Source organism: Nymphalis io, chromosome 4, assembly GCF_905147045.1.
Source record: "Nymphalis io chromosome 4, ilAglIoxx1.1, whole genome shotgun sequence".
NCBI lineage: Eukaryota > Metazoa > Arthropoda > Insecta > Lepidoptera > Nymphalidae > Nymphalis > Nymphalis io.
Window position 1 is genome coordinate 10,785,521 of NC_065891.1, and position 26,519 is coordinate 10,812,039.

General features: G+C 33.0%; 2 protein-coding genes across 3 annotated transcripts; both read left to right on the forward strand.

The window, feature by feature from the left end:
- Positions 1-257: 257 nt before the first annotated feature.
- Positions 258-2,124, forward strand: LOC126781844 (carboxypeptidase Q-like). Its single transcript, XM_050506949.1, has 3 exons — positions 258-554; positions 691-820; positions 888-2,124. Exons 1-3 carry the CDS (start codon positions 343-345, stop codon positions 1,968-1,970), a joined length of 1,425 nt encoding a protein of 474 aa, XP_050362906.1. The 5' UTR covers positions 258-342; the 3' UTR covers positions 1,971-2,124.
- Positions 2,125-10,680: 8,556 nt separating this feature from the next.
- Positions 10,681-24,676, forward strand: LOC126781839 (cytochrome P450 CYP12A2-like). 2 transcript variants are annotated; one of them, XM_050506939.1, is made up of 11 exons: positions 10,810-10,882; positions 14,443-14,505; positions 15,490-15,608; positions 17,200-17,330; positions 17,742-17,863; positions 22,265-22,381; positions 22,518-22,796; positions 23,100-23,256; positions 23,399-23,611; positions 24,033-24,204; positions 24,470-24,676. In XM_050506939.1, exons 2-11 carry the CDS (start codon positions 14,486-14,488, stop codon positions 24,619-24,621), a joined length of 1,482 nt encoding a protein of 493 aa, XP_050362896.1. In that variant the 5' UTR covers positions 10,810-10,882; positions 14,443-14,485; the 3' UTR covers positions 24,622-24,676. The 2 variants fall into 2 exon arrangements, with proteins under 2 accessions (XP_050362895.1, XP_050362896.1); XM_050506938.1 differs by lacking the exon at positions 14,443-14,505 and having other exon boundaries at positions 10,681-10,882.
- The last annotated feature ends 1,843 nt before the right edge of the window (positions 24,677-26,519 follow it).

Below are 26,519 nucleotides of genomic sequence, written 5' to 3' on the forward strand. Positions count from 1 at the left end.
CATAAATTTTCATATCATTTTTGTAATACGATTTTATTTTATCAGCACTTTGTTTTCCATCAGAAACGATTAATTAACGACACAATCTAATATTTCACGCTTGTGGAATTAGTATCTAATTTAGTTTTGGTTTGTATATGTTCAAATATGACCTTTGAGCTGTTGTAATAAAGTTCTAATTAAAACAAAACGTATTTTTTTTATTTCATCTTAATTCCTTTCTTAATAAACCATTAATCTTTAACACATTTGTTTCCTTCTCCAACATAAGCTAACGCTTTTCAATTAACTCTAATCGGTCATGGTTCAAAAACTATAAGAATCTTCAAAACGTAAAAAAAAATGTATCTAAAAACAATTTTGGCAATCATTTTTATATGTCATACAAAAGTTATAGAACAAAGTGATTTAGACGACGAAGAAACAAACTTTCTTAGAAATGAATGCAATTTCAATATGCCGTTATTAGAGAGACTTATGTCTTATAAACCTGTTATAAATTATATTATGGCTACGGTTAAATCTAAGATGATTTCAGAGGATTTTTATGAAAAGTAAGTAAAACCGAACTGATATATATTAAGCATTATTTAAATACGCACCTTTAGACATTATGTTCGTGTTTTCGTAAAATATTTAAATTAACGAAATAAATTTATATTGTATAAAAATACTTTAATTTTATGATAGATATTCAACATTCATCGATACGTTTGGGGCTCGTCCTGCTGGAAGTAAGAACTTGGAAAATGCAATAGATTATATGAACCAACTAACATACCACAGTGGAATAAAAAATGTTTTTACGGAGAATGTTACGGTATATATTTACACTATCAATATAGGTGTTTTTTATGGTTAAGTTATGAGACAGTCTTTGATTGCAGGTACCACATTGGCAACGGGTCTTTGAATCTGTAAAAATGATACATCCTCGTTTAAAATATATCTCAGCAATTGGTCTAGGACCCAGCGTTGAAACTCCTCGTTATGGCCTAGTTGCGGATGTAATTGTTGTTGGCAGCTTTGAAGAATTGGATGAAATCGATAATGTAGAAGGAAAAATAGTTTTACTTAATGCTAGATTTACTTCATATCGGGAAACCGTAAAATACAGAGTTCATTCTGCAGTAAAAGCTGCTCAAAAGGGCGCCGTTGCAGTATTAATTAGAAGTCTTACACCTTTTTCGTTGTATACTCCTCACACAGGTGCATTAGCATATAAGCAAAATGTAAAAAAGATACCAGCGGCTGCTATTACTGTAGAAGATGCCGATTACATTCAAAGATTATATGATTATAGAGAAAGAATTACAATAAACATAACTATGTCAAGTACTATGAGTAAAAAAATATCTCGTAATACTATTATTAATCTGCAGGGAAGTGTTGAACCACAAAAGGTAGTGATAGTTTCAGGTCACATAGATAGTTGGGATGTTGGCCAAGGAGCTATCGACAACGGTGGCGGGATGATGATTAGCTGGTTTGTACCTGTGATATTGAAATTTTTGAATTTAAGACCCAGACGGACTATACGCTCTATTTTGTGGACAGCGGAAGAAGAGGGCCTAATTGGTGGAGCTGCGTATATAGGAAGACATTTGAATGACCTACATAACATTAATTTTATATTGGAATCAGATGCAGGAACCTTTAAACCTTTGGGCCTAGAAGTAGCTGGATCTAGATCGGCAAAATGCTTGATTGCAAACATTTTGACACTTTTTTCGCCGATTGATAAGATCAGATTTGTTAATAACACAGGATCAGAAATGTCACTTTTTGTTAATAGTGGAATTCCCGGAGCATCATTGTTGAATCAAGATCGTAATTACTTTTTGTACCATCATACAAATGCTGATACCTTGACAGCTCAAAATAGGGAACATGTAATAAATTGTGCCGCATTTTGGGCAGCTATATCTTATGTTATTGCAGATATACCGATGCCAATTCCACGAGATTAATATATACGATAAAAAATACTATTGCTTTAGAAAAAAATGTAAACACAAATAATGATTTCGTTTTGGTTTATATCGATATTTCCCTGTACTTTTTTTGTACTTAAATTTTAGTGACAATATTTAAATAAAAAGTGTGTGTTTATTTTTAATTTAATTTGATGTTTGACTTTCTTTAATTTTAGGATTTTCTTAATATACATAAATTAGGAAATATAAACACGTTTTACAAGCTATTGCTTTGGGATTTCAGATGGAATTGCTTTATTCTGAGAACGAAGAGAAGACTAGCGCTGACTCGTATTCCATACCAACGAGTAATTCTACCATATAAGCTCTTGTAGCTTTTTAAATTAGGTTTTAACTTAACTGTTCTTAGTTTTAAATCCCAATTATATATATTTAATATATATTTAAGCATATATATAAATATGCTTTTTACCAGCAAGATATTTTCTATATCGAATTTGTGTTAGTATAATATAATTAAACTTAGAACATTACTCTTAGCTCGCTAGCTAGCTATTTTATTATGGATCTTCTCTCATATTATTTTTATAAAAGATTGATTACAAATCTTTATTAGTTCTCTTATAAATATATTCGGTATAGTCTATAGAGGATTAAGAAAAAGTGTTCGTTCGTGTAATACACATCTTATAATAATCTCTTCTACGAATAGCATCATTTATCATACAATGGTTAGATTGAGTAGAGATCCCCGCTTAATTAGCTCATAACAAATATTTCTGATAAAGCGTTCGAGTTACACAAGTAGAAGTACATGTGCGTGTCTTTTCATAAGGGTAAGGTATTAGCGCCCATTCTATTATTTCACATCTTCAGTGCATTTATACCATTCACAAATTATTCTATCCGTTTAAATTTAATGTTTTTACAAAATCTTAGTGTAATATTATTAATATTAAAATATTCTTTTCGAACGAAATTCTAAAAATCCGCTTCAACTAAGTAGTGTTTTTTAATTTAAATTATATGAAAAAATGTTCGTTTTTTTTTCATACATTTCCATTTTGATCGCTACGATTGATTATGGTTGAAAATTAAAATTCCAATTCGGTCAGCGGTATTGTTTTCGTACTCACCCGACCATATTTTGTTGTTACCCAATGTTTTCATATTAATTATTCATACTTGTATATTATATAACAGAGAAAAGAATCGTATATTTTTCATTATTATTTACAACACAGTTTGGTGTAAATTGATGAAAGCATAATAGGATTTAATCGTGTTTTAATGTTACTCAGGTTTTTTTTAAATACCAGCAAAGGAATAGCAAAAATATAATTATAATATGCATCGATTTAAATTCAAAGTTGATTCAATGCATACAGCTTCTGTGTACCAACGCTTACGTTTAGCCTGTGGTCTCATATAAACGCCATCGGCCGCTGACAAAATCGTACCGTACGCCGCGTTACGGTACTTACTACAGAAACGTGCTGTTGTGTTCTCTTTAAAACGTTGATATTGGTATATTGACGTCACGTCTCTAGTTATAGTTATTAATGCAGCATAACTGTCGTGACTAACGACATTATTAGAGCAAGATCCCAGAGCCCCCAGACCTGACTTTTATTCTGATGGACAAAATATGTACAATGGAGTAGTATTAGTGTGTACAGTGAACGTATACATACCCGCTAGTTTGGGTCGACGGCCAATTCTCAGCTACCAGGTGCTACATGTACGTTAAAATTGCCCTGGGGTCTTGGAGTATATAAAGTGTCAACATAATAAAAAACAACTCGTGAGCACTTTTTATTGATTATTATGGTGGTCGAGACTGAAATATGTATCGTAAGTTTACGCTGAAAGCGGACGTTAGATATAGCACTTAATAGGAGACCATAGCCTTATTTGATATTCAAACGTCGAATTACATTTCATATTATATTCCAGAGTGAGGACTGTGAGGGATAGAAACATTAATTGGTTTTGATTGATTGAACAGTCTAGTGGGAGCATGTTAGGTTCACCGAACTATCTTATTTATCTAAATCCCAAAAGTAATTACTTTACAATAGACATATTAAAGCGGATACTTTTAGTATAAAATTTTAATTTGTTTTAAAATTAAATAAGTTACTACCTTTTGTTTCTGTTTTTGTTTTTAATTTAAATATTTCTTATTAATTATATTTAATTCATATTTATTTATAATTTATATTATATTTAATTTTTTTTTATTTGTATATTTTGTTACCTCTTTTTGTAATTGTGTTTGGGAATGGTGTGTTCTTCTGTAATCGGTTATGCATAGTTAGTCTTAAGTTAATGTAAAGCGTATTTTGAACGTGATTATGTACCACTGTTGGCGATCCACATAAACAAATACTGTTTTAGAATTATATTTACTTTATAATATAGTTTTCTAATTTGTTGATACATTACTTGGAAATTCTAGTGACAACATTTTAATTATCTTAACCCCAAAAGTAATTACTCAATAGATAGAAAATTATATATACTTTTAAATATAGTTTTCTAATTTGACGATACATTAAATTCATATTAATTGCACCCGTTCGTTTATTTATTTATAAAAAAGGTTTAAATAAACACCAAGCGTTAAATATGAATATTTAAACGACGTTAATTTAAACAAATATTTACCAAAACCATAAACAAACATCTGCTATTTTAACAAAAAAAAACATCTGTGAATGATTTATGATGGTCGGCTAGTTCAAATAACTTGGCAATAAATCAATTCCATTGATTTATTGGTTATTTCCTTTTGCAAATATTGAGAAGTTGAACGAATTGAAAAGTTTATTAGGAACCACTACAATACATGTCAAAAATCTGCTATTTTCGTGTTGATAATCAAACAAAGAACTTATAACAATTCTGTTTTAATTTTTATTTGAATATACTAGTCAATATTTACATGCAAATAGCATTTATCCGTCCGTATCCGTATCCGTAACAGCCTGTGAATGTCCCACTGCTGGGCTAAAGGCCTCCTCTCCTCTTTTTGAGGAGAAGGTTTGGAGCTTATTCCACCACGCTGCTCCAATGCGGGTTGGTAGATTTCACATGTGGCAGAATTTCAGTGAAATTAGACACATGCAGGTTTCCTCACGATGTTTTCCTTCACCGTAAAGCACGAGATGAATTATAATCACAAATTAAGCACATGAAAATTCAGTGGTGCTTGCCCGGGTTTGAACCCACGATCATCGGTTAAGATTCACGCGTTCTTACCACTGGGTCATCTCGGCATATAGCATTTAATTAATTATTAATTTTTACAAAAAACATTCTTAAATCGAAACTGTTTCATTTTTGTTCTTAAAGGTTTTCAACAAAGATCTATGTTATGTCCGTTGGGCCTGTACATAAACAAATATAATATATATATTTAAATACTTATTTAATAATATCCTAGGACAATATTCACACACGGCCATCTCATCCCAAATTAAGCATACAACTGATATACTACATATACTACTCTTCTTTTGTAAATACATTCTTATATAGATAATTAAACCCAGACTCAGAACAAACATGCATCTTCATGCACACAAATGTCTGTCCTGAATGGGAATCGAATCAACAAAACCCACAACCTTCAACGTAAAGGCAAGTATCTACCAACCACGCCAGCTGGCTCGTCTTAATATCTTAGTTCTCTTCTTCAATCTTCAAGGTTGGTGAAGTATTGACCATGTAATATGGATTTGGATGTACGTATAAAATAATCGGTAAGCGATTTTTTGGTCAACTAACCCTTTACTATTCACTACCCTGTCAGTCTATTTGGGATTTCCGAATTAGTACCACATTTGGTTTGATCCACCACGATCCATGATACGTATGGAAGGACCTCGACTTAGCTTCAAACCTGTAATTTTTTAATCTGACGTAATCATATGATTCCAGGATGAAATTAAAAGAAATCAATTAAAACACATAACGGCAAATTTTAATAGATATATTTATATACATATACATACATATATATATATTAGCTTCTACCATTTTTAAATACATACAAAATATCTCATAGCTACTTTATTTTAACGAAAACAAAACAAACGAGTCCTTTCCTCTTATGACATTTGAATAATTTATACACATCCACGAACCTTAAAAGAAAAACTTTGTCCTTTTCCCAAATTTCAAAAGCCCTGAAGGTCTCGATAATAGTAAAGGTCCCATAACGAGGTTTCGTCCCTAGATCTATTTCAATTTTCGTGCAGATTGAAACCCATCTTGTATGTCCCTTATTATGGTTCCCGTTTCCGAGTGATATACCGACCATTAGTTCATTTTAATTCTCCGTGTTCACTTACAATTGTAGCCTTTATTGTGGTATAAAGGTTTCTCATCATACTTATATTATCTATACTAATAAACTAAAATACGTTCTTGTAATGCCTAATTTGAAAGTAACTACTAAACCAAAAGACATATAAATTTTCGGGCTTAGAACACCACGGTATCCAAAAATTAATTTCCATTTACATCATGTGAATATTTTTTAATTAATCTTTTTTTCTTATTATGAAAATTAGCACAATATCCACAATTGTAATTATGGCTATCTCTTAATGTATAAAATAAACTGATAACTGATAAATCTACTTATATGATTAATTATTTCTTGTTATCATAATCTCATCAACTCCAAAATCTTATTCATATTACGAGTATAATATTATCTATTTATGAATTTTGTGAGACCACACTTTACTTTGGTTATGAATTTTCATTAGTTATTTATAGAGGTATTTCCTTATTCAATTTTATATAAGTGTTATTATTTTTAATGATATTTCAAAAAAAATATTAGAAACTGTCGGCCTTATTTTAAACGTTCTTAAGTTAAGCACTTATTTCTCTCTTTCTGATGCTATTGATTAGAAATTAAAAAGAAAAAGGCACAGCATTGTTCAACTAATCACCCTCTAAACAAATTTAATAAACTGTTACATATTAAACTGGAATATTTTGCAACTTCTATGTATTTACTTAACTACTAACCTCTTAATAATATCAGTATACATAACATTTAAAAACATGCTCGAAATATGAGGACAAGAATATGTAAACATATAAAATATAAGAGGTATGATATTGTTTTATTCCAACGACTTCTTCGAATATTTCGTATTTCACGAACTATAAAATATTTCTTTCTTTTGAATTTAGATAAATTGCAGAATTCTTACAAAAGCTTCACTTCGCTGAGTCCGTAGACCGCTGACGTAATGACTTACTTCTTTTATTCGCTTGCGATAAATCTTGACTGAAAAATAAACTAAAATAAAGTTACCTCTGTTCTCTGCTCAAAAGGAAATCTGTTTTGAAATAATAACTCGATATAACAAGTAAAAACGTAGCAAATTAAAATCTATATCAAATAGATTTTAATATGCTCAGTCAGATTCAGTATTTTTATTGTATTCACTTTTTTTGATTCCTGCTTTTATAAGTTTTATAGTACTATTACTTTTACTAAATGAACCCAAATGGGCTTGTGTCATCAATTATGCAGCCTTCTGTGAAGATTGCAACAATGAAGCAGTATTTAGGTATAATATAATAGTGATAGGTATAATAGTGATTTAGACGGGATATAGTCTAAAATGTGGTTTGTAACTTAGGTAGCTACACTTTGAGATTTATTGCAGCGACACAGTTACGAAACGTGACTACAGATTTATGCTGGCCGTCAACGTAACTGACCACACTGTCCCGTCGTTAATAAGTTACGGTGTCGTTTAAATAATACTCAAATACTGATACCTAATGAAAGAGATGGCCCAGTGTCACAGTCACTGGGCCATCTCTTGTTCTAATGACTACGTTATCTCATATATATTAACAAAAAATACCGTTTCATAACCGGGCAAATATCTGTGATTTTTAACTTGCTTCATTTGCGTTTGTAATTCGACACTACTCGGATTAAAATCAGCCAAATTTGAACATGTGTGTGACCATGTGACCACGTGTGACCATTAGATAAGCGAGGTTCAATTACCTTCTATTCGAAAGAGCCATCATTGGTAAGATTTGCACTTTGTAGGCTGTTTCTGGTGATATAATATATTTCAATTTCGATTTATCCACCGCAATTTTCTTTGTTGTGCTTGGCAATAAAATGCCGTGCGCAGGCAGCGCAGCTGCAGCGCTTCTGTCGCTGACTTGATCAGTAGTAATATTGTAAATTCAGTTTCACGATGAACTTCTCACGAAGAAACTCTCACTTGGTGTTTTTTTAATACAACTGGTAGGCAGACGAGCATATGATTCACCTGATGTTAAGTGGTCACCAACGCCCAGACTTTGGCATTGTAAGAAATGTAAGCCATCGCTTACATCGCCAATGTGCCACCAACATAGGAACTAAGATGTTATGTCCCTTGTGCCTGTAATTAAACTAGCTCACTCCCCCTTTAAACCCGAACACAACAATACCAAGTACAGCTGTTTTGCGGTAGAGTATGTGATGAGTGGGTGGTAGATACCTAGAAGAGCTTGCACAAAGCCCCACCACCAGGTTTTATTATAATTTCGATTATTTTATTTTCAATTTGATTGACAAGTGTAGCACTTGTATCTCGAAATCATATACACGACTCAAACTTATCAATAAATTGTTCAACCTGAGTTGTATTTATGTATAGACTAAACAAAAACCGTGCGCACCATCGCGCACTCGTCGATCGATGAAGTGATTCAGTCAAACGGTTTTTAAATAAATGGATTTTGAAAGCAAGTTTTTGCCGCAAATTTGAAGGCGTCCTTACGTTTTGTGCTCACGATTGATTACAATCGATCGCAAAACATTTTCAATAGGTTTTATATTATGTTTGTTATTTTAAACTTGTTTAAATGCACGCGCTGTGTTGTGTCATTTTGATGGTATCAAAACTATGGTAAACAAAACTGGCACGTGTATGTAAATCACTACATAAAGAGAATGACACAGTTTTACTATTCCACATTTACTGGCTATAAGCACAATGTATTCGTGTAAGACGTAATTATATTATTAGTAGACCACCTGATAGTGAGTGGTCACCACTGTTTTTAAACATTAACGCTGTAAGAAATATTTTAACCATATACATCGTGTATGCGCTACCAACCATGGGAACCTGTAGTTACACTGGCTCGCTTATCTTTCAAACCAGAACACAACAATTATAAATATGCTAGGCGGTAGAATATGTGATGAATAGGATCAAGTAAAGAAGAAAACCATAAGTTAGTTTTGCTGGTTTACGGAGAACTTACATATTCAATCAAGTAAAAAGGGTAAACAGTTCGACCCTTTGCGATCCCTCAGCCGATAACATACGAGCAGGATTATCCCTATAACACTGAATAAATTAAACCAAATTAAGTAGAAGTCCTAATAAAGCTTACCATCGCCGATATTATCAGTTCCACGTATGTGTTTCAAAAAATAATTATTAATCATCAATTTAATTAATTTTTAAAAAAAAATTATAATTTTCCCACATTTTTTTGAATAATTTTATTTTAAGACAATAACAATTATATAGAAAAAGAAATTATGCAATTTTTATTCCATTTTTTCCAATATTTCGTATATTATACACGAGTTTTACCCGTATACTGGATAGATGATTTTATCGTATACTAAATACTATATCCCGGTATCCCGGGCAATATAACAAGTCTATCGGCGCATTCCAATATCGCAGGTGGCATGATTTGTTCCAACATCTTACCAATCATCGTCCTATTTCAGACAATTTACACAAAATTTTAACCAATTATACATCTAAACCGTATGAAAATCCGTTAAGGTGTTCATAAACACGATTTAAATCGAAATATTATGCATAAAATTAATGATATAGATCGCTTACATTAATAGCTTAAAGTATACAATTCCTATTTATCTTCCAACTCAATAAAAACAGAACAATTTAATATAGCCTCAGGAGTCCAGATCGAACTTCAAACATTGGATTGGTAGCTTTATACGACGTAACTATTAAGGTAAAACATTCAATTTTGTTAAAAATATTTACATTGAACATACATAGTAGGTGTTTTTGCTTCATCCATCAATTAATTAATCTGTATGTTAGACGTGCAGCTGCTATTGTCTAAAAATGTGAATTTTATATATACCAATATAGCAATTCAGCAATTTTTTTTATTTTATTATTACAACATTCTACTGGTGGTAGGGCTTTGTGCAAGCTCGTCTGAGTAGGTACCACCCTCTCATCAAATATTCTACCGCAAAACAGCAATACTTGATATTGTTGTGTTCCGGTTTGAAGGGTGAGTGAGCCAGTGTAATTACAGGCACAAGGGACATAAAATCTTAGTTCCCAAGGTTGGTGGCGCATTGGCTATAAGCGATGGTTGACATTTCTTACAATGCCAATGTCTAAGGGCGTTTGGTGACCACTTACCATCAGGTGGCCCATATGCTCGTCCACCTTCCTATTATATAAAAAAAAAAATACAGCGAATCTACAATTGTATCTTAAATTTAAGTTATCTATTGAAATATGTACGATAATACAATAAGGTAAAATTAAACATTTAAATTTTCCGCAAAATCTACTATTTAGTCTACTTTTATAAATATATTATTTAGATTATGATATCCATAGAGAATCATATCTGCGCGTTTATATAACTCAACCAAGGCTAGAAGTTCAAATCATATGTTATTCGAAGTAAAATAAGAATATTCGTTTCGTAACGACTGACCGCGACGGCTGTGTGACATTGACCGTAAATAATAATACAAATATTTCACATAGGAGTGTGATTAAAAAGAAATTGTAAATGAATTAGAAGCTTGCAACAAATATTAGAAAAATGCAATCGCTACGGAGATCAGCTGTGTATTGGACTAATGTCAATAAACAGTTCACAAGGTGAGTTATATTTTCGTTAAAACAAATGTTTATTTAATTTATCTATAAAGAATTTCTAGATTCATCAATTGTTTTTTATCTAAATTGTTTTGCAATTATTCCAAATACTTATAGATATGCGTTATATACAACTTTGACTATGTATTTTTTTCCATCAGAGCGAACCTATAATTTATTATTTAACGATCAGTGTAACAGAAAATGAGCATAAGAAGTCGAAATGTGATATGCGACATTGACTAATAATAAAACACCAATTTATATATACGCGCATCAAAATAGCATATCAACATAATTGGTATTCCAAAATTTATATGTTAGATACAGAGGACAAAAAACCTGTTTTACTTAACAGATAATTTCTTACTTTTTCGAAGATAAGATTAGTAACTTGATCCTGATCCGGTTAGTCATAAGTGATAACATACTAATTGCTTCGACTAACATATGAAAACATGTTTCTCGTTAATTTAATACTAATTTTATTTTATTGATTAAATGTTTATGTATAGATAAAATATAGATATGTTCGTGCCCTTTTGCATTTCCTATTTTTATACGTTTTCATTTTTAATTGGTAATAATGAAATAAGTTTAATATGACATACATTAATTGAAATTCTTTTTGATTATCTTCGAAGCATTTTTTATAACATTTAAATGTTAAAAAAAGTTAAATTAAAAGTTAATTATCAACTTAAGGGACGACATAACGTTTTTGTAATTTGATTTTATTTATTCGAGTTAAAGAAATTTTTATTCTCATCAAGAAACAAATTCACTAACATGAGATATGTATTACTACAACAATTGTCCAGCGGTGCGGCAAAGCAGCATGTATAAATGATATTATTAAAACAGAAAAATACAATTTCCAAGAGGGTATCTGTGAAAACTTTTCATTATTGTCGATAGACTGTACAGTAACAGTAACAGCCTGTTAATGTCCCACTGCTGGGCTAAGGCCTCCTCTCCCTTTTGAGGAGAAGGTTTGGAGCTTATTCCACCACGCTGCTCCAATGCGGGTTGGTAGAATACACATGTGGCATAATTTCAATGAAATTAGACACATGCAGGTTTCCTCACGATGTTTTCCTTCACCGTCAAGCACGAGATGAATTATAATCACAAATTAAGCACATGAAAATTCAGTGGTGCTTGCCCGGGTTTGAACCCACGATCATCGGTTAAGATTCACGTGTTCTAACCACTAGGCCATCTCGTTTTATTATTATTTATTGATTTTTTATTACTACTTTTTATACTATTAAATTTAATAAATTATTTTACATTATTACACAGTTTGTTTCATATTATGTATTTGTGTTATTCTATATTGCTTTGAACATATATTTTGAATAGTCTCTTAAACTGACGCATACTTTTTGCTTCTTTAATATTTTTTGGTAAATTATTAAATCGTTTTACTCCGTCAAACATAATATTTTTCTTCCCATAGTTAATAGTACGAGGTTTTAATAGTTTTATGTTATTAGCGTTTCTTAATTTTATTCTTTGTGATTGATGGTTTTTATTCTATTGTATTTCTGTGTGTATATTTTTATCCAAAATTTTTTTATTAGTAAGCAAATAAAGTAATTCCAAGTTTGAGCGACATTCATTATTTTTTTATCTTTGTAAATTTTTTGAGTTGATGTAAAAAAGTCATAATTAAAAAGTTTTTTTACTAATTTGTTCTGCTTAACTTGTAATTGCGCTAAATTTGTTGGGGCAGCTGTACCCCAGATTTCTAATAAATAGTCTAAATGTGGTTTGATTAGGGAGCTATAAACCGTGGAAGACATCTAGTAATATTTCTTATAATTCCGTTTAATGATGTTAATTTGCTTTTCATTTGTCATGATGTGGTTTCCAAGTAAAGTGGCTATCTAAAATTAATCCTAAGTACTCCCTACTTTATTATTAACTTGATTATTTATCATTAATGGCTTGTGGTGTGTTATTTTCTTATTTTTTGCTGAAAAAGTTATATAATTTGTTTTAGTAGTATTTATTGTTAGTTATAGTTATAGTTATATCGGAACCAGATCTTTAAATTATTTATGTCTTCTTGGGCTTCTGAAATTATGGTATGGATAGAGTTACCAAAATAAAACAGAGAAGTTTTATCAACGTAAAGAGTAACGTCACTTTTTAATACAATGTTTTGGATGTTGTTTATATAAAAGAAATAGAAATAATTGAAATTATTAAATAGACCTAATTCATTATAATTATCATAATATAAAAATATCATATGCTATATTTTGATGCTCAAAACAAATAAAAAAAAGGCTTTTATTAATTACTTTAATTACTTGGTATTTTTACAATATAATATAATACTTCACTTTTAAGACATTTGTTGTTTTTTATAATTAATTAGGCACCAATCTCGTTTTATTAGCAGGGTTTATACTAAGCGTATATATGTAAATTATTACATTATCGCTACTATAGTTTAGTATCGGACCTTTGTTTATAAGAGTATATTCTTGAGAGAAATAATTCGAAGGCATATAATTTTCATAAAACTTTATCAATATTCGAATTTGTCGTATTTGAAGGTCGATCGAAGCTGATGATTTACGTATTCCACCTACTTCTGTGTTTTTCAAGGGTCACGTTTTTCTAATCTTGATAACGTATATGACCATATTTGTTTCTGTTCTTGTGTTTGAAATAGTGGCATTCCAAAGATGTAAAGTTTTCGGTGTCAACGCCCCTAAAGTCAATTTAAAGTCGAAATCATTATGTCATTATTTCCATCACTTATTAAACGTTAAACAACGCGCGCACGCAAACGTGTTTTTGTCTGGCTTTTGATTGCTGTTGATTTCTTTAAATAATACCTTACATCTTTATACATACGAATTACTAGTTTTATTATAATTACGAATTACCAACCACGGCTTCGCCGCACACTCGTGAAGGAGAGGTGTTAGGTACCCTGGACATTTTCGGTAATTTAGACAGCGTTTATGCAAAATTTCATGATGATCAGTTGAATTGTTAAGACGTGAAAGCGTAACAAATAAATGAACAAACAAACTCATTTTCACTACATATACATTTAATAGGAGTAAGGATACGATAGAAATACCATAGAAACTTTCATGGAAATGACAACAATAGCTGTACAAATTTTTAAAACAAGCGGATAAATTATGAGTGTGTCGACTCATCGTGCAAAAAACAAATTTAAATGTTATATATAAAATAAATTTATTCTAACTTCATTGACCAGGAAACTCATTCGTATCTTTTTCTTAAAATATATTTATATTCTTTTGTTCAAACCTTACACGCGTATAGTAAATCAGTTTTAACTTTTCACTACTTACATTGAAAGAAACATCTTTCCAACCTCCGAATCTTTTAACATAACAATTGTTACCAAAATTGCGATTCAGCAATTGCATGGCTGCGAGTGTTAAATTATAAAGAGACCTGTGTTCAAACACAAAAATCTAGAAACTTCCGTTTCACTGGTTATAAAAAAATGTGAACATTCAAAACTTTTACTATACCGCCAATTAGTACTGTTTTATATGATTCAGGGTTCAGGTGTGACACCATGCTACTCGAACACTGGAGTAGTGGATGTGGCGAATCATATACGTGTAGGTTTATTCACTTTTCTTTTTTCTTTATGCAAACTTGCAGAGCACAAGATGAATTACATATAAACTAAGCACATAAAACTCATTAGTACTTGACCGAGCCCGAAACCTTCGATTAAGATTCATGTGTTCTAGGAATTTTGAATGATACTCTGTTATCATAATGATAACGATATATATACATGAATCTTAATTGAAGTTAATGAGTATGTATGAGTACGACATAAACGAGTATGTATTATACAATATTTTAAGTAAATATCATAACACAATTTCATATTTGAAACCTGCGACAACATCACACTTTTACGGGGACAATAAAACGTGTTAATTGAAAATAAGTGGTCACCAACGCCCATAGACATTGGCATTGTAAGAAATGTAAGACATCGCTTACATCACCAATGCGCCACCAACCTTGGGAACTAAGATGTTATGTCTCTTGTGCCTGTAATAACACTGGTTCACCTTTCAAACCGGAACACAAAAATACCCAGTACTGCTGTTTTGCGGTAGAATATCTGATGAGTGAGTGGGACCTACCCAGACGAGCTTGCACAAAGCTATACCACCAATAAAAGAGCTCTCAGGTCTCATACATATATACATGTATTTTTTCTTGAAGGACGTTTATATTATCCATTTTATAGTTAAATGCCGCTGCAGCACATCAACTTATATATATTGCTAGTTGCTAATCCATGAACTTAAATTGTATTATTAAATAATATTTTAGTTAAATAAAAATTATATAATTCATAAAATAACCATAATCTGACATCAATTAATCATACAAATCGAACTTAGCATATCGTATCTCTTAATTGTTATAGATGACTCATCGTAATATATACAAAAAAATAATAATTATATGTTATAAATTTTGGACGTTTCATTGACGGACGTTCCGATTTCGTTTTTAATATATATTTAGCTAGAAGTGTAACAATTATATAAACCTAAAACTATATAAACTACTTACAGATCAGTGTCATTAAATAATGTTGAGGAGAACACAACTGAAAACCTTAAATCATGGCAGGAAATCCCCGGACCCTCGTCGCTACCTCTCATTGGGCAATTGCATCACTTCCTACCAGGAGGTAACTTGGTTTCATTATAATAATTATTATAACTTATAAGCTACCTACCTAATGTTGAGGAATTATGTCTGTATTAATAACATTAAACAGATGCGAAGAATTAAGTATTACGCGAAGTTTTGCTACACGTGATTGTAATTACATTATATCATATTATTCTTAACAAAACTAATTGATCGATGTTGAAAAAACTGATAAGCAAATGTTCTCACCAGTAAACGTAAACAAATATAAATATAGCGCTTGGAAATGGTCCAACGAATATTTCGCTCAGAGAAATAAAATTTCAAAAGCGCTTCTGACGTGTTTTGTCCAATTAGATACGCTGATGTCGTAAAACTATTGGGGTTTTTGTGAATGAGTCGGTTGTAATAAGTCACAAGAACACATCAAATATACGAACTCACTTTTCAAGGGGACAACATTATTGTTTTATAGTCAATAATTCCTAAAATGATGGTATTATGTCATAACATAAAGCACACTATATTTGTTAACCAAATAACGTTTTATAAATCTATGTGTAGTGTGTGTTTGTTAAGTGTGTGACAAATATAAGGAACTAAAATTCAATTCCATATCAATAGCATTAGTTATTTTTTTTATTAATCCGAAAAAACAACATACTAATAAAATTGTGATAAAATTTTCAATTAAATTCGAATAAATTATAATGTTAGATTTGTTTTTAATTTTAAAATTCCTACTGCTAGACTAAGATCTTATCTGCTCGTGAATAGTAAAATTGGAATTAACGTTCGTCCAATGTGGGTTTTTTCATACTATTTTTCTCCTCCGCCAAATGAGAAAATAATAATAAACACTAACTAAGGCCATTAAATTAATGGACCTTGTCTGTGTTTGAATCCACGATCTTCGATTATGGTTCACGTGTTCTAATCTCGGCTCGAAAAGGGTACTATTGTATAATTTAATTTTTTTCAAAGATTAAAATATTCTGCACTTGTTTTTCAACAGTTTGTTAGATATTAAATCTAGATAAAAATCATTAAATTTCTTAGATTATCTTTTAGTAAATTATGTATATTCAATAAATCTGTACAATGTTGAACTCACATAGTATTTTATACTAAAAATAATAATATATTATCATTATTTAAAGAGTTCTTATCTTGTCATAAAATAAATAAATGCGATAAAAACATGATATTATAACTCTTATCAAATCTGAAATAAACAAACAAGTACATGGAACTAAGATGGCGAATATATAATTATCATTTATATTTAAATGTTGTCATTGCTTACATTTTAAATGACAACAATTTTTACTATATATTTTTTCCAATAATATTTAGCTGGTGAAATAATTGTTTATTGTAAGCACTATTATAAAGTTTTTGTAATAAAAAAGTCCGAATTTCCGAGTTCCGAATCCGAGAGAGAAAAGCATTTTTGAATCATCACTTTAAAATATTAAATTAAAAGCTAATAGATTTAAAGAAGAACCGGCAAGAAGCTCAGTAGCGACTGAAAGAGTACTTTTCCTCCAATGAAATAACATAGATAGGTTAGGTAATACTTGTAAAAATTGTAGCAATGCCTTTACTTATACTCCTATGATTTCCAGGATACTTATCTAAGCGCAGTGATCTTCTAAGTGAAAAAAACTATAGAAAGTACGGACCAATTGTCAGATTTCAAGGCTTCTTTGGATCACCTCCGGTGATAACACTGTATGACCCAGAAGTTATATCCCATGTGAGTTTTTTTATGTTATAGATAGGCGGAACGGCAAACGGCCACTATGTTAAGTGGTGACCACCGACCATAATCATTAGTGATGTAAGAAATATTTACTATTCCTTTTAACGCTAATGCGCCACTAACCTTGGAAACTAAGGTGTTATTTTCCTTTTCTGTAGTTACACTGGCTCATTTCATCTTCACCCTTCAAACCGGAACTCAATAATACTAAGTATTAATTTTTAACGGTAGAATATCTGATGAGTAGGTGGTACCTACCCAAACGGGCTTGCACAGAGCCCTACCACGTAGTATTCCTATTATTGGTATTGATATAAGATTGACATTATGTTTGGTAAAAAGGATATAAATTAAAGACGTGATGATTATAATGATGATGAATGATGACAATAAGTTTTCTTTTAGATATTGCGGAGTGAAAACACGTTGCCAATTCGTCCTGGATTGCAATCCCTGGAATATTTCAGAACGAAAGTATTAACGAAAGAGGGGTATCCCCCGGATACTCCAACTGGTTTGATAACAGAGTAATCCCCTTTTTTGTTTCATAAATTTAATCACTTCTAGGTATATGAATAAAAACGAATGTTTGTCCTCTATGCGTTCCTAAATCATCCATCCGATTATGATGAAACTTTGGTCAGTTGTTCTGATTTCTGCGTACACCTGCGAAGGTAACTAGCTTATATATATGTAAGTTCGTCCTTCGACGTTTTTAATTTAGCACATATTAACATAAATTTGGATGGATGGATTGAAGGATTTGATTACAAAATCGAATACTCATTGCTTCAGGATGTATTTATTGACTTTGACTGCCTCGTTGGTCTAGTGGCTAGATATAAGACTGCAGACCGTAGAGTCCTGGGCTCAAGTGTCAGGTCGGGCCAGTAAAAACTTATTGCGTTTTTTTTTTAAAAGTTCTCAGTAGCAGCCGGGACTTTAGTAGTTGGAAGTGTATACACTCCCGTGCTTCGAAAAGCACGTAAAGTCATTGGTTGCGTCTGAACTCTTTCCGGTCGTGTCGGATTCCTATCTCATCGAATTATGAGAGTTAGGGAAAAGAGAGTGCACCTGTGTTTGCGCTCACACTTGTGCACTATAATATGTCCTTAACAGTTGTCCCGCCGTGGCCGAAATCTGTCTGGAGGGCATTAATATTTAAGGATATATTTAAGGACATTTATATATATATATATATATATATATATATATTATTTTATTATTATATATAAAAGATAACTGATTCTTTCTCGGGGGAGCCTCACTTCTCGGGGGAGTCTCACCCCTAGAGAACGCGTCCCCAGGTGGCGGATAGGGGAGGACTCGGCAGGTATGCCAGGTAGGAGGGAAATAAAATACCTCCCGTGGACCAACAGGCCGGAGAAGGACACTTCGTTACCAAACCCCTGCTGCAGGCCTACTCAAATGTATGGAGCAAAGGATGTAGTTAGTGTTGTGCGCTTAGGTTGGGACGCACAAAAGGGATGGCGGCGGAAGAGCCTGCATAAGGCCAACGGCGGCGCCCGCATGTCTCCACGAGAAGTACGACCTTGGCGTCAGGTGGCAACTGGCCGTAAAACTTTAGCCAAAAACTCAAACTCCTTGTATGACAGCAAAACTAAAGATGAGAACGTTAAATGCCCCGTCCCCCTCAAGCGACGTAGATGCGAAGAATGCTATACATGCTAGGGCGTTCCCCACAAGCGACGCTAAAGACAAGAACCAAATTTCGCATCCAAGTCTTTGACAAACTCAGACTCGCATTGTGGAACCTCGGCACAATGACGGGACGCAGCACAGAACTAAGCGAAATTTTAAAAGCAAGACAAATAAACGCCTGCTGCGTCCAAGAAACGAAATGGAAAGGGTCAAAATCCAGGGATATCGTAAATGGCTACCAGCTTGTATACCATGGTACTGATACCAAAAGAAACGGAGTAGGTATCGTATTGGATGAAAACCTGAAAACAAGAATAATCAACGTGGATAGAAAGAATGACAGACTCATTAGCATAAAACTAGCAATGGACGGCCAACCGCCTTTGAACTTAATCTCTGCATATGCACCATAAGCGGGATGTTCTGACCAAGAAAAGCAAGATTTCTGGGAGGACTTTGACGAAATTATGCAAAATATTCCTTTAACAGAACATGCCCACATAGGAGGAGACCTGAATGGACATGTAGGAGAAAAGAATGACCTTTATAGCGACATCCATGGAGGCTATGGATTTGGCACTAGAAATAAACAAGGAATAAGAATTCTTAATTTCGCATCCAGGCACTTCCTAAAAATAATTAATACATATTTCCAAAAAAAACCGGAACAACTTATGACCTACAAATGCTATAAATATAACTCACAAATAGATTATATCCTCGCCAGCAACAACATCTTTAAACTTTATAAGGACTGTAAAGTGATTCCCGGCAATGGGTATGCCTCACAACATAGGCTTCTCGTCTCAGTTATGAAACTACCCAAACCTATAACAACACACATCAGCAGAACAGACAGTATTAAGTGGAAAGAACTGCACTCCGACAAGGGCTCACCGCTTCTAGAATTGGCCCGCGCCTATATGAAAGAAGACATTGAGACCGACAAATCAGCTAACCAGATGTGGTCTGATTTCGAAAGACTATGTTTGGAAAGGGCAAAAGCGATCCTGGGTATTTCACGTGGAGCACTGCGCATAAGTAAAGCAACGTCCTGGTGGAATGAAAGTGCACAACACATAACAAAGTCAAAGAGAAAGGCATTTAAAGCATGACAGAAATCGGGTTTGGAAGAAGACCACCTACTGTATAAGAATCTTAAAAAGATAGCTAAATCTGCTGTAGCACAATCCATGGCAAAATCTAGAGAAGATTTTTATGATAGATTGGAAAAAGCCGAGGATGAGAACTCTATCTACAAAATAGCCCGACAACGCCATAGGTCTACTCTCGATATTAAATGTAACAAATACATCAAAAATTCCCAGGGTGTTTTACTAATGGCGAACAAGGATATAAACATAAGATGGAAGGAATACTACGAACAAATAATGAACGAGGAGTTTTCGAGTCAAAAAATGCCCCATATGCCGCCTGTTGAAGGGCCTATAAAATCTATATTAGAGGAGGAGGTGAGCAAGGCCATATCAAAAATGAAATACCATAAGACCACTGGTCCTGACCAGATACCAGCAGATCTCTGGAAGAAGCTGAAAGAATCTGCAACACCCTGGCTCACCAAGCTTTTTAACGCTATTATTAAAGATGGCAAGATCCCTGAATTTTGGCGTAACAGCATCCTATCACCAATATATAAACAAAAAGGGGACATTGCGAATTGCGGAAACTACAGGGGAATAAAACTCACATCACACACACTGAAACTGTTTGAAAGAATCATCGCTGCACGCATAAATGACTATACCCGTATAACTGAGAACCAATACGGCTTCACGCCTGGCAAATCTACCATCGATGACATTCAGTTAATTAGAGTTGTGATGGAGAAACATCGTTCAAACAAAGAAAATCTGTATCTCCTACCTAGAAAAGGCTTTCGATAGGGTACCCAGAAATCGAGTTTGGCTGGCTATGAGAGCTCAAAACATCCCGGAATATTATGTGGTACTAATACAAGATATGTACATAAACACCAAAACGCGCGTCAAAAGTCCAGTGGGTCTTGGCGAGCCCTTCCACGTAAATGTAGGAGTACATCAGGGAACTGCCTTGAGCCCATTGCTATTCAATTCACGAGGCAGACAAAAACCAGCACCAGAGTGTATTCTTTACGCAGATGATATAGTCCTAGTAGCGAAAAATGCACAAAACCTACAGGAATCACTTAACCGGTGGGTGACATAAATAGAAAACCAAGGGCTACGCATTAGTCGAAGTAAGACCGAATATTTTGAGTGTGACTATGGAGGGACAGAAGAGACGGGATGTAATATTTACATAGACAACCGCGCACTACCCAAAGTAGACAACTTCAAATATCTTGGATCTGTGCTTACTACTGATGCAAATATCGATAAGGACGTGGACCACCGCATTAAAACTGCCTGGATAAAATGGAAATCGCTTTCGGGTGTTCTCTGTGACCATAGAATGCCCATTCGTGTAAAGGGAAAAGTGTACAAAACGGTAGTACGCCCATCCATGATCTATGGGGCAGAGTGTTGGACCATCAAAAAGACACACGAACAACAACTGCATACAAGTGAGATGAAAATGCTTAGATGGGCGGGAGGAATCACCCGGCTGGACAGAGTAAGGAATGAGTATGTCAGGGGATCGTTCAAGGTAACACCAATTGTGGAAAAATTGAAGGAATGTCGACTGCGCTGGTACGGCCATATCCTGAGACGTAACGATGATCATCCTATCAAGAAAGCCTTAAATATCCTGGACCGACCGCGGGGAAGAGGGTGAACGCCCGCAACCTGGTGGTCAAACATACAAAAAGAGGCCCAGAAAGAGAATCTGAGTACACAGACAACCCAGAACAGAGCTCTCTGGCGCAGATGTACAAGGAGACCCGACCCCAGCTGAACTGGGAAGAGGGGTTGAACAAAGAAGAAGAAGATATAAAAGATAACTGATAATTTAAATATATATTAAATAATTTCAAGCTTAACGCAATCAGATTTTAGTTGATACATATTCATTTTTATAATAAAATATACAAATCCAGGGTAGGACGCCCTCCGGCTAGGTGGACGATATACTCAAAGTGGCTGGCAGCAGATGGAGACTGAGAGCTGAAGATCGAGTTCAGTGACGTGCCATTGGAGAGGCCTATGTTCAACAGTGGACGACGAAGAGTTGATGATGATGATGATGATAATCATAATGATGAATAAAATATGATACCATTTGTAAAAATAGAAAAAACGTTATTATCTCAATTTTATCTATTTCAGTCAAGGTGAGGTATGGAAAAAATTTCGATCAACGGTCAATCCCATTATGCTGCACTCCAAAATCATAAAATTGTACAAGGAAACTCTAAAAGAAGTGGCAGATGATATGGTGAAGCGGTAGGTTTAATTACTAACAATGCTAGCCAAAATGCTTTTTGTTTTTCGTAACCTGGAACTAACAAAATCGGTAAACATTTGGTGACTTTAGTCTGTTATTTCGAATGGAATTATATATTTGTAAATCTTTTTTTAGAATGAGACGAATACGCAATGATAAGAACATACTTACAGAAAAATTTGACATGGAGATGAATTTATGGGCACTAGAATCCATAGCAGTGGTAGCGCTTGGTGGGCGTCTTAACTGCCTGGATGAAAATTTACCAGACGACTCTCATGCGAAAAGACTAATTCATCAAGTTCATAATATATTTATTTTATCAGACAAATTGGACTTCGCACCCGGCTTATGGAGATACATTCCAACACCAACCTTTAACCGAGCGATGAAATATTACGAAGAACAAATGAAGTAATATTTTTGCAATATATTTTTTTAACTGATAATCTAAAGCTAAGAGTTATTTACTCCAAAAAAAAATAAAAAATACAATTTTTATAAATATTATGATTAGAATTAATTCAATAAATTTAGTTTTATTAAAAGTTGCGATTTAATAATAAGATTTGAATTTACCTAAAGTTAAAAAACACATACTTTTCTGTGAACTTATATTTTCTGATAACTAACTTATATTAATGATAAAGATCTTTTTTCTTATCTACCATCATTTAAAAGTGTTGCTTGTTTTATTATTCTACTCAACTATTTCAGAACAAGTAAATTCTTCATAACAAAAGCTATGAAAAAATTTAAAAATACTCAAAAGTCTTCTAATGATGAAAAAAGCGTTCTTGAAAAGTTGTTTGAAATTGACGAACATATTGCAGTCATTATGGCAACCGATATGTTATTTGCTGGAGTTGATACAGTACGTTATTTGCATAAAATTAGCAAATCTAATCCATACAAATAAAAGACTTATAATATAAACTTGAATAAACAATCCATATAAAAACAAAAATAATAAACAATGTGAAATAAAATTGAAAAAAAGTAATTGTCATTTTTAGACGGCTAACACAATAACAGCAATACTTTATCATCTAGCTTCGAACCCAGATAAACAAAGCAAACTACGAGAAGAGATCATGTCGAAAGAAGAAAAACAGCCCTATCTGAAAGCATGCTTAAAAGAATCTATAAGATTGATGCCAGTTGTCGCAGGAAACATGAGGCAAACTAGCAAAGAATATAATCTTTTTGGATACAAAGTACCTAAAGGGGTAGGTTTTCGTTTTTTTAGAAGAGGATAAAAATAAAGTCCCTTAATATTATTAGCAGATACCGAATACAGTAGCAGATGTTCTATGTACAAAAATCTCATACAGCATTATTTTCATCTCAATTAATCTTAAAGCAATTTCTGACTTAAAATGTGGTATCTACCACAAAAAGAAAATTACGAACATTTTATTATTTTAACTCTAATTGAGTAATTTATATTGCGTTATAATTTGTATATATTGAGCACAAAAATCTAACTATATATTAATAATTGCATATATCATATGCTAACACTAACGTTACAGAGATGCCCTAATTATTTTCATAAGCTTGATTCTCTATGCTACTTTTAGAGTAAGTATTTTCAAACTTTAAATGTTCTTAAGCACGGATTTAATTTTTGATAAATATTTTTTTCAGATGTACATTATGTTTGCGCATCAAGCATTATCTGTAATGGAAGAATATTATCCACGTTCGAAAGAGTTTATTCCTGAAAGATGGATCGTGGAGAAGGGTGATCCACTATATCATGGAAACACGCATCCATTTGCTTATAACCCTTTTGGATTCGGTGTTCGAAGTTGCATAGGTTAATTTTACGATATATTTCATTTATATATATATATATGTACGTTTGTTTCAAAGATTTGTTCAAAGTTTGCAAGATGGGTATAAGTTTATGGTTACTGCTCACTGGTCAAAGTATCTTAAAGCTATACCTTAATTAGAATTAATAATAATTAATAAGTCAAGTTAAATCGACTGCAAAAATAAGAGCTTGGTTTCATTGCAAAATATTTTGGCATTAGAAATATATTTACATGATTAATCTCGGGTAACTAAAATTTGAACAGGTCGACGTATAGCTGAGTTGGAAATTGAAACATTCCTCACTACGGTCCTTGAAAATTTCAAAATTGAATGGGTCGGACCGCCTCCGAAGATCCACACCAGTACTATCAACTACATTAAAGGACCTTACAACTTTGTTTTTAAGGATCTTTAATGTTTATATATTTTTAGGCTGTCATAAAGAAATAATAAAATAATTTTCTAATTTATATGTTTTGGTTTATTTTGTATTTCGATCCGTAGGCATCCTAAAGAGGCACCGACTATTAAATTACATCTGCCAATTCTAACTTGTCAGATTTCACAGTGAATACACACCAATCCCGCCGGCGCGATTGCCCTCAGGCCCTCGAGAACCCTCAACAGCACAACCCCTCCGCGCTTAGGCGCATGACTGGGTAATATATATTGCACACTCAATGTCCTCCCGATATCGACGGTGTCCTAAGCCAAAGTTCAGCGAGATCCGGCTGTGTATTTTTTAAGAATAGCACCCATCTGGTGATGCTGTTGAGCATTTGGGCCAACAATAGGTCAATTCGAAAAAAAATAATGAAAACATTTTATGTATATAGGGCTGCCTCTAGGTTTTCTTTTGTAAAACCTTTTCGTTTTATTGTTATACTGATATAAATTTTTTTAGCGTTCTACATTTTCTTTCCGCGAAAAACCTCGTTTCGTTAATGCACACATACATCAAATATATATTTATTTATTAAACCAGTCGCTGCGGCTCTGATTAAACGAGAGCTTTATATTAATTTTATCATCTTATAGCTAGAAGAAGTATACAATATTCTTCAGAATACCCCCCCCCCCTCTTATAAGCCACCGGGGCTAGGTGGGCTCCTAGAAATGGAGGTGGGGCGACCGTCAGGGAGTCACGGCAGCAAGCGATCCCGTGGCGCCCCCCGAACAGACGGAGAGGATACCGCTGGATATTCCGACGGCTTCAGCGCCGGTGATACCCACATACCACCCCTTCATTTGCTGTTTTCAGCAACAAAAAAAAAGTATAATAAAATTAGATAAACAATAAAAGTCAGTACTTGGAACAAATAACAGAAAATTATTGAATTCATAACGGTATTACGTTTATTAAATTTAATAATAATAAATAATTAAAAAGTCTAAAGTATTAACTAAAAGAGTATTATAGGTATATAGTATAGGTATATTAGGTATTATAAATATTATATTAAATATTTAGAGTTAATTATTATCACAGACAATAAAAAAAAATATTTAATAACTTACTGTAAACAAAAAAAGGAAATAATTTTGGTCATTAATTTTGTTACTTAAAAATATTAATTTTACATACATTTAAATAAGTTAAAATTAAAAAGTCGAGATGGCCCAGTGGTAAGAACGCGTGAATCTTAACCGATGAACGTGGGTTCAAACCCGGGCAAGCACCTCTGAATTTTCATGTACTTAATTTCTGTTATAATTCATCTCGTGCTTTTCGGTGAAAGAAAACATCGTGAGGAAACCTGCATGTGTCTAATTTCATCGAAATTCTGCCACATGTGTATTCCACCAACCCGCATTGGAGCAGCGTGGTGGAATAAGCTCCAAACCTTCTCCTCAAAAAGGGAGAGGAGGCCTTAGCCCAGCAGTGGGACATTTACAGGCTGTTACTGTATACATTTAAATAAGCGCCAATGTTATACACGATATTTTGTACAATATTTTTTTTATTGAAAGTCTTTTCAGCGTAATTATGATTTATCTACCGACATGTTTTACCGATTGCAATAAATAAAACAATGCACATATGACATTGCTATTACAATGTACATATGAACTAGTGTGATATATAATTTTTCTCCTCAATTCTTATCCTTTATCACTTATTGCTTTCGCTCAATGTTTTGATTATTCTCCTATTTCTTTTATAACGGCCTGGCTTTGTTTTTATGGCTTGATTCTGATTTTCAAAGACGATATTTATTTTTTGTTGTAAAAAAAACAGCAATCAATCGTGTTTCTTACAATGACTGAAAAACCACTATCTCAATAATAGTTTTATAACCTCCTTGCGCAGCA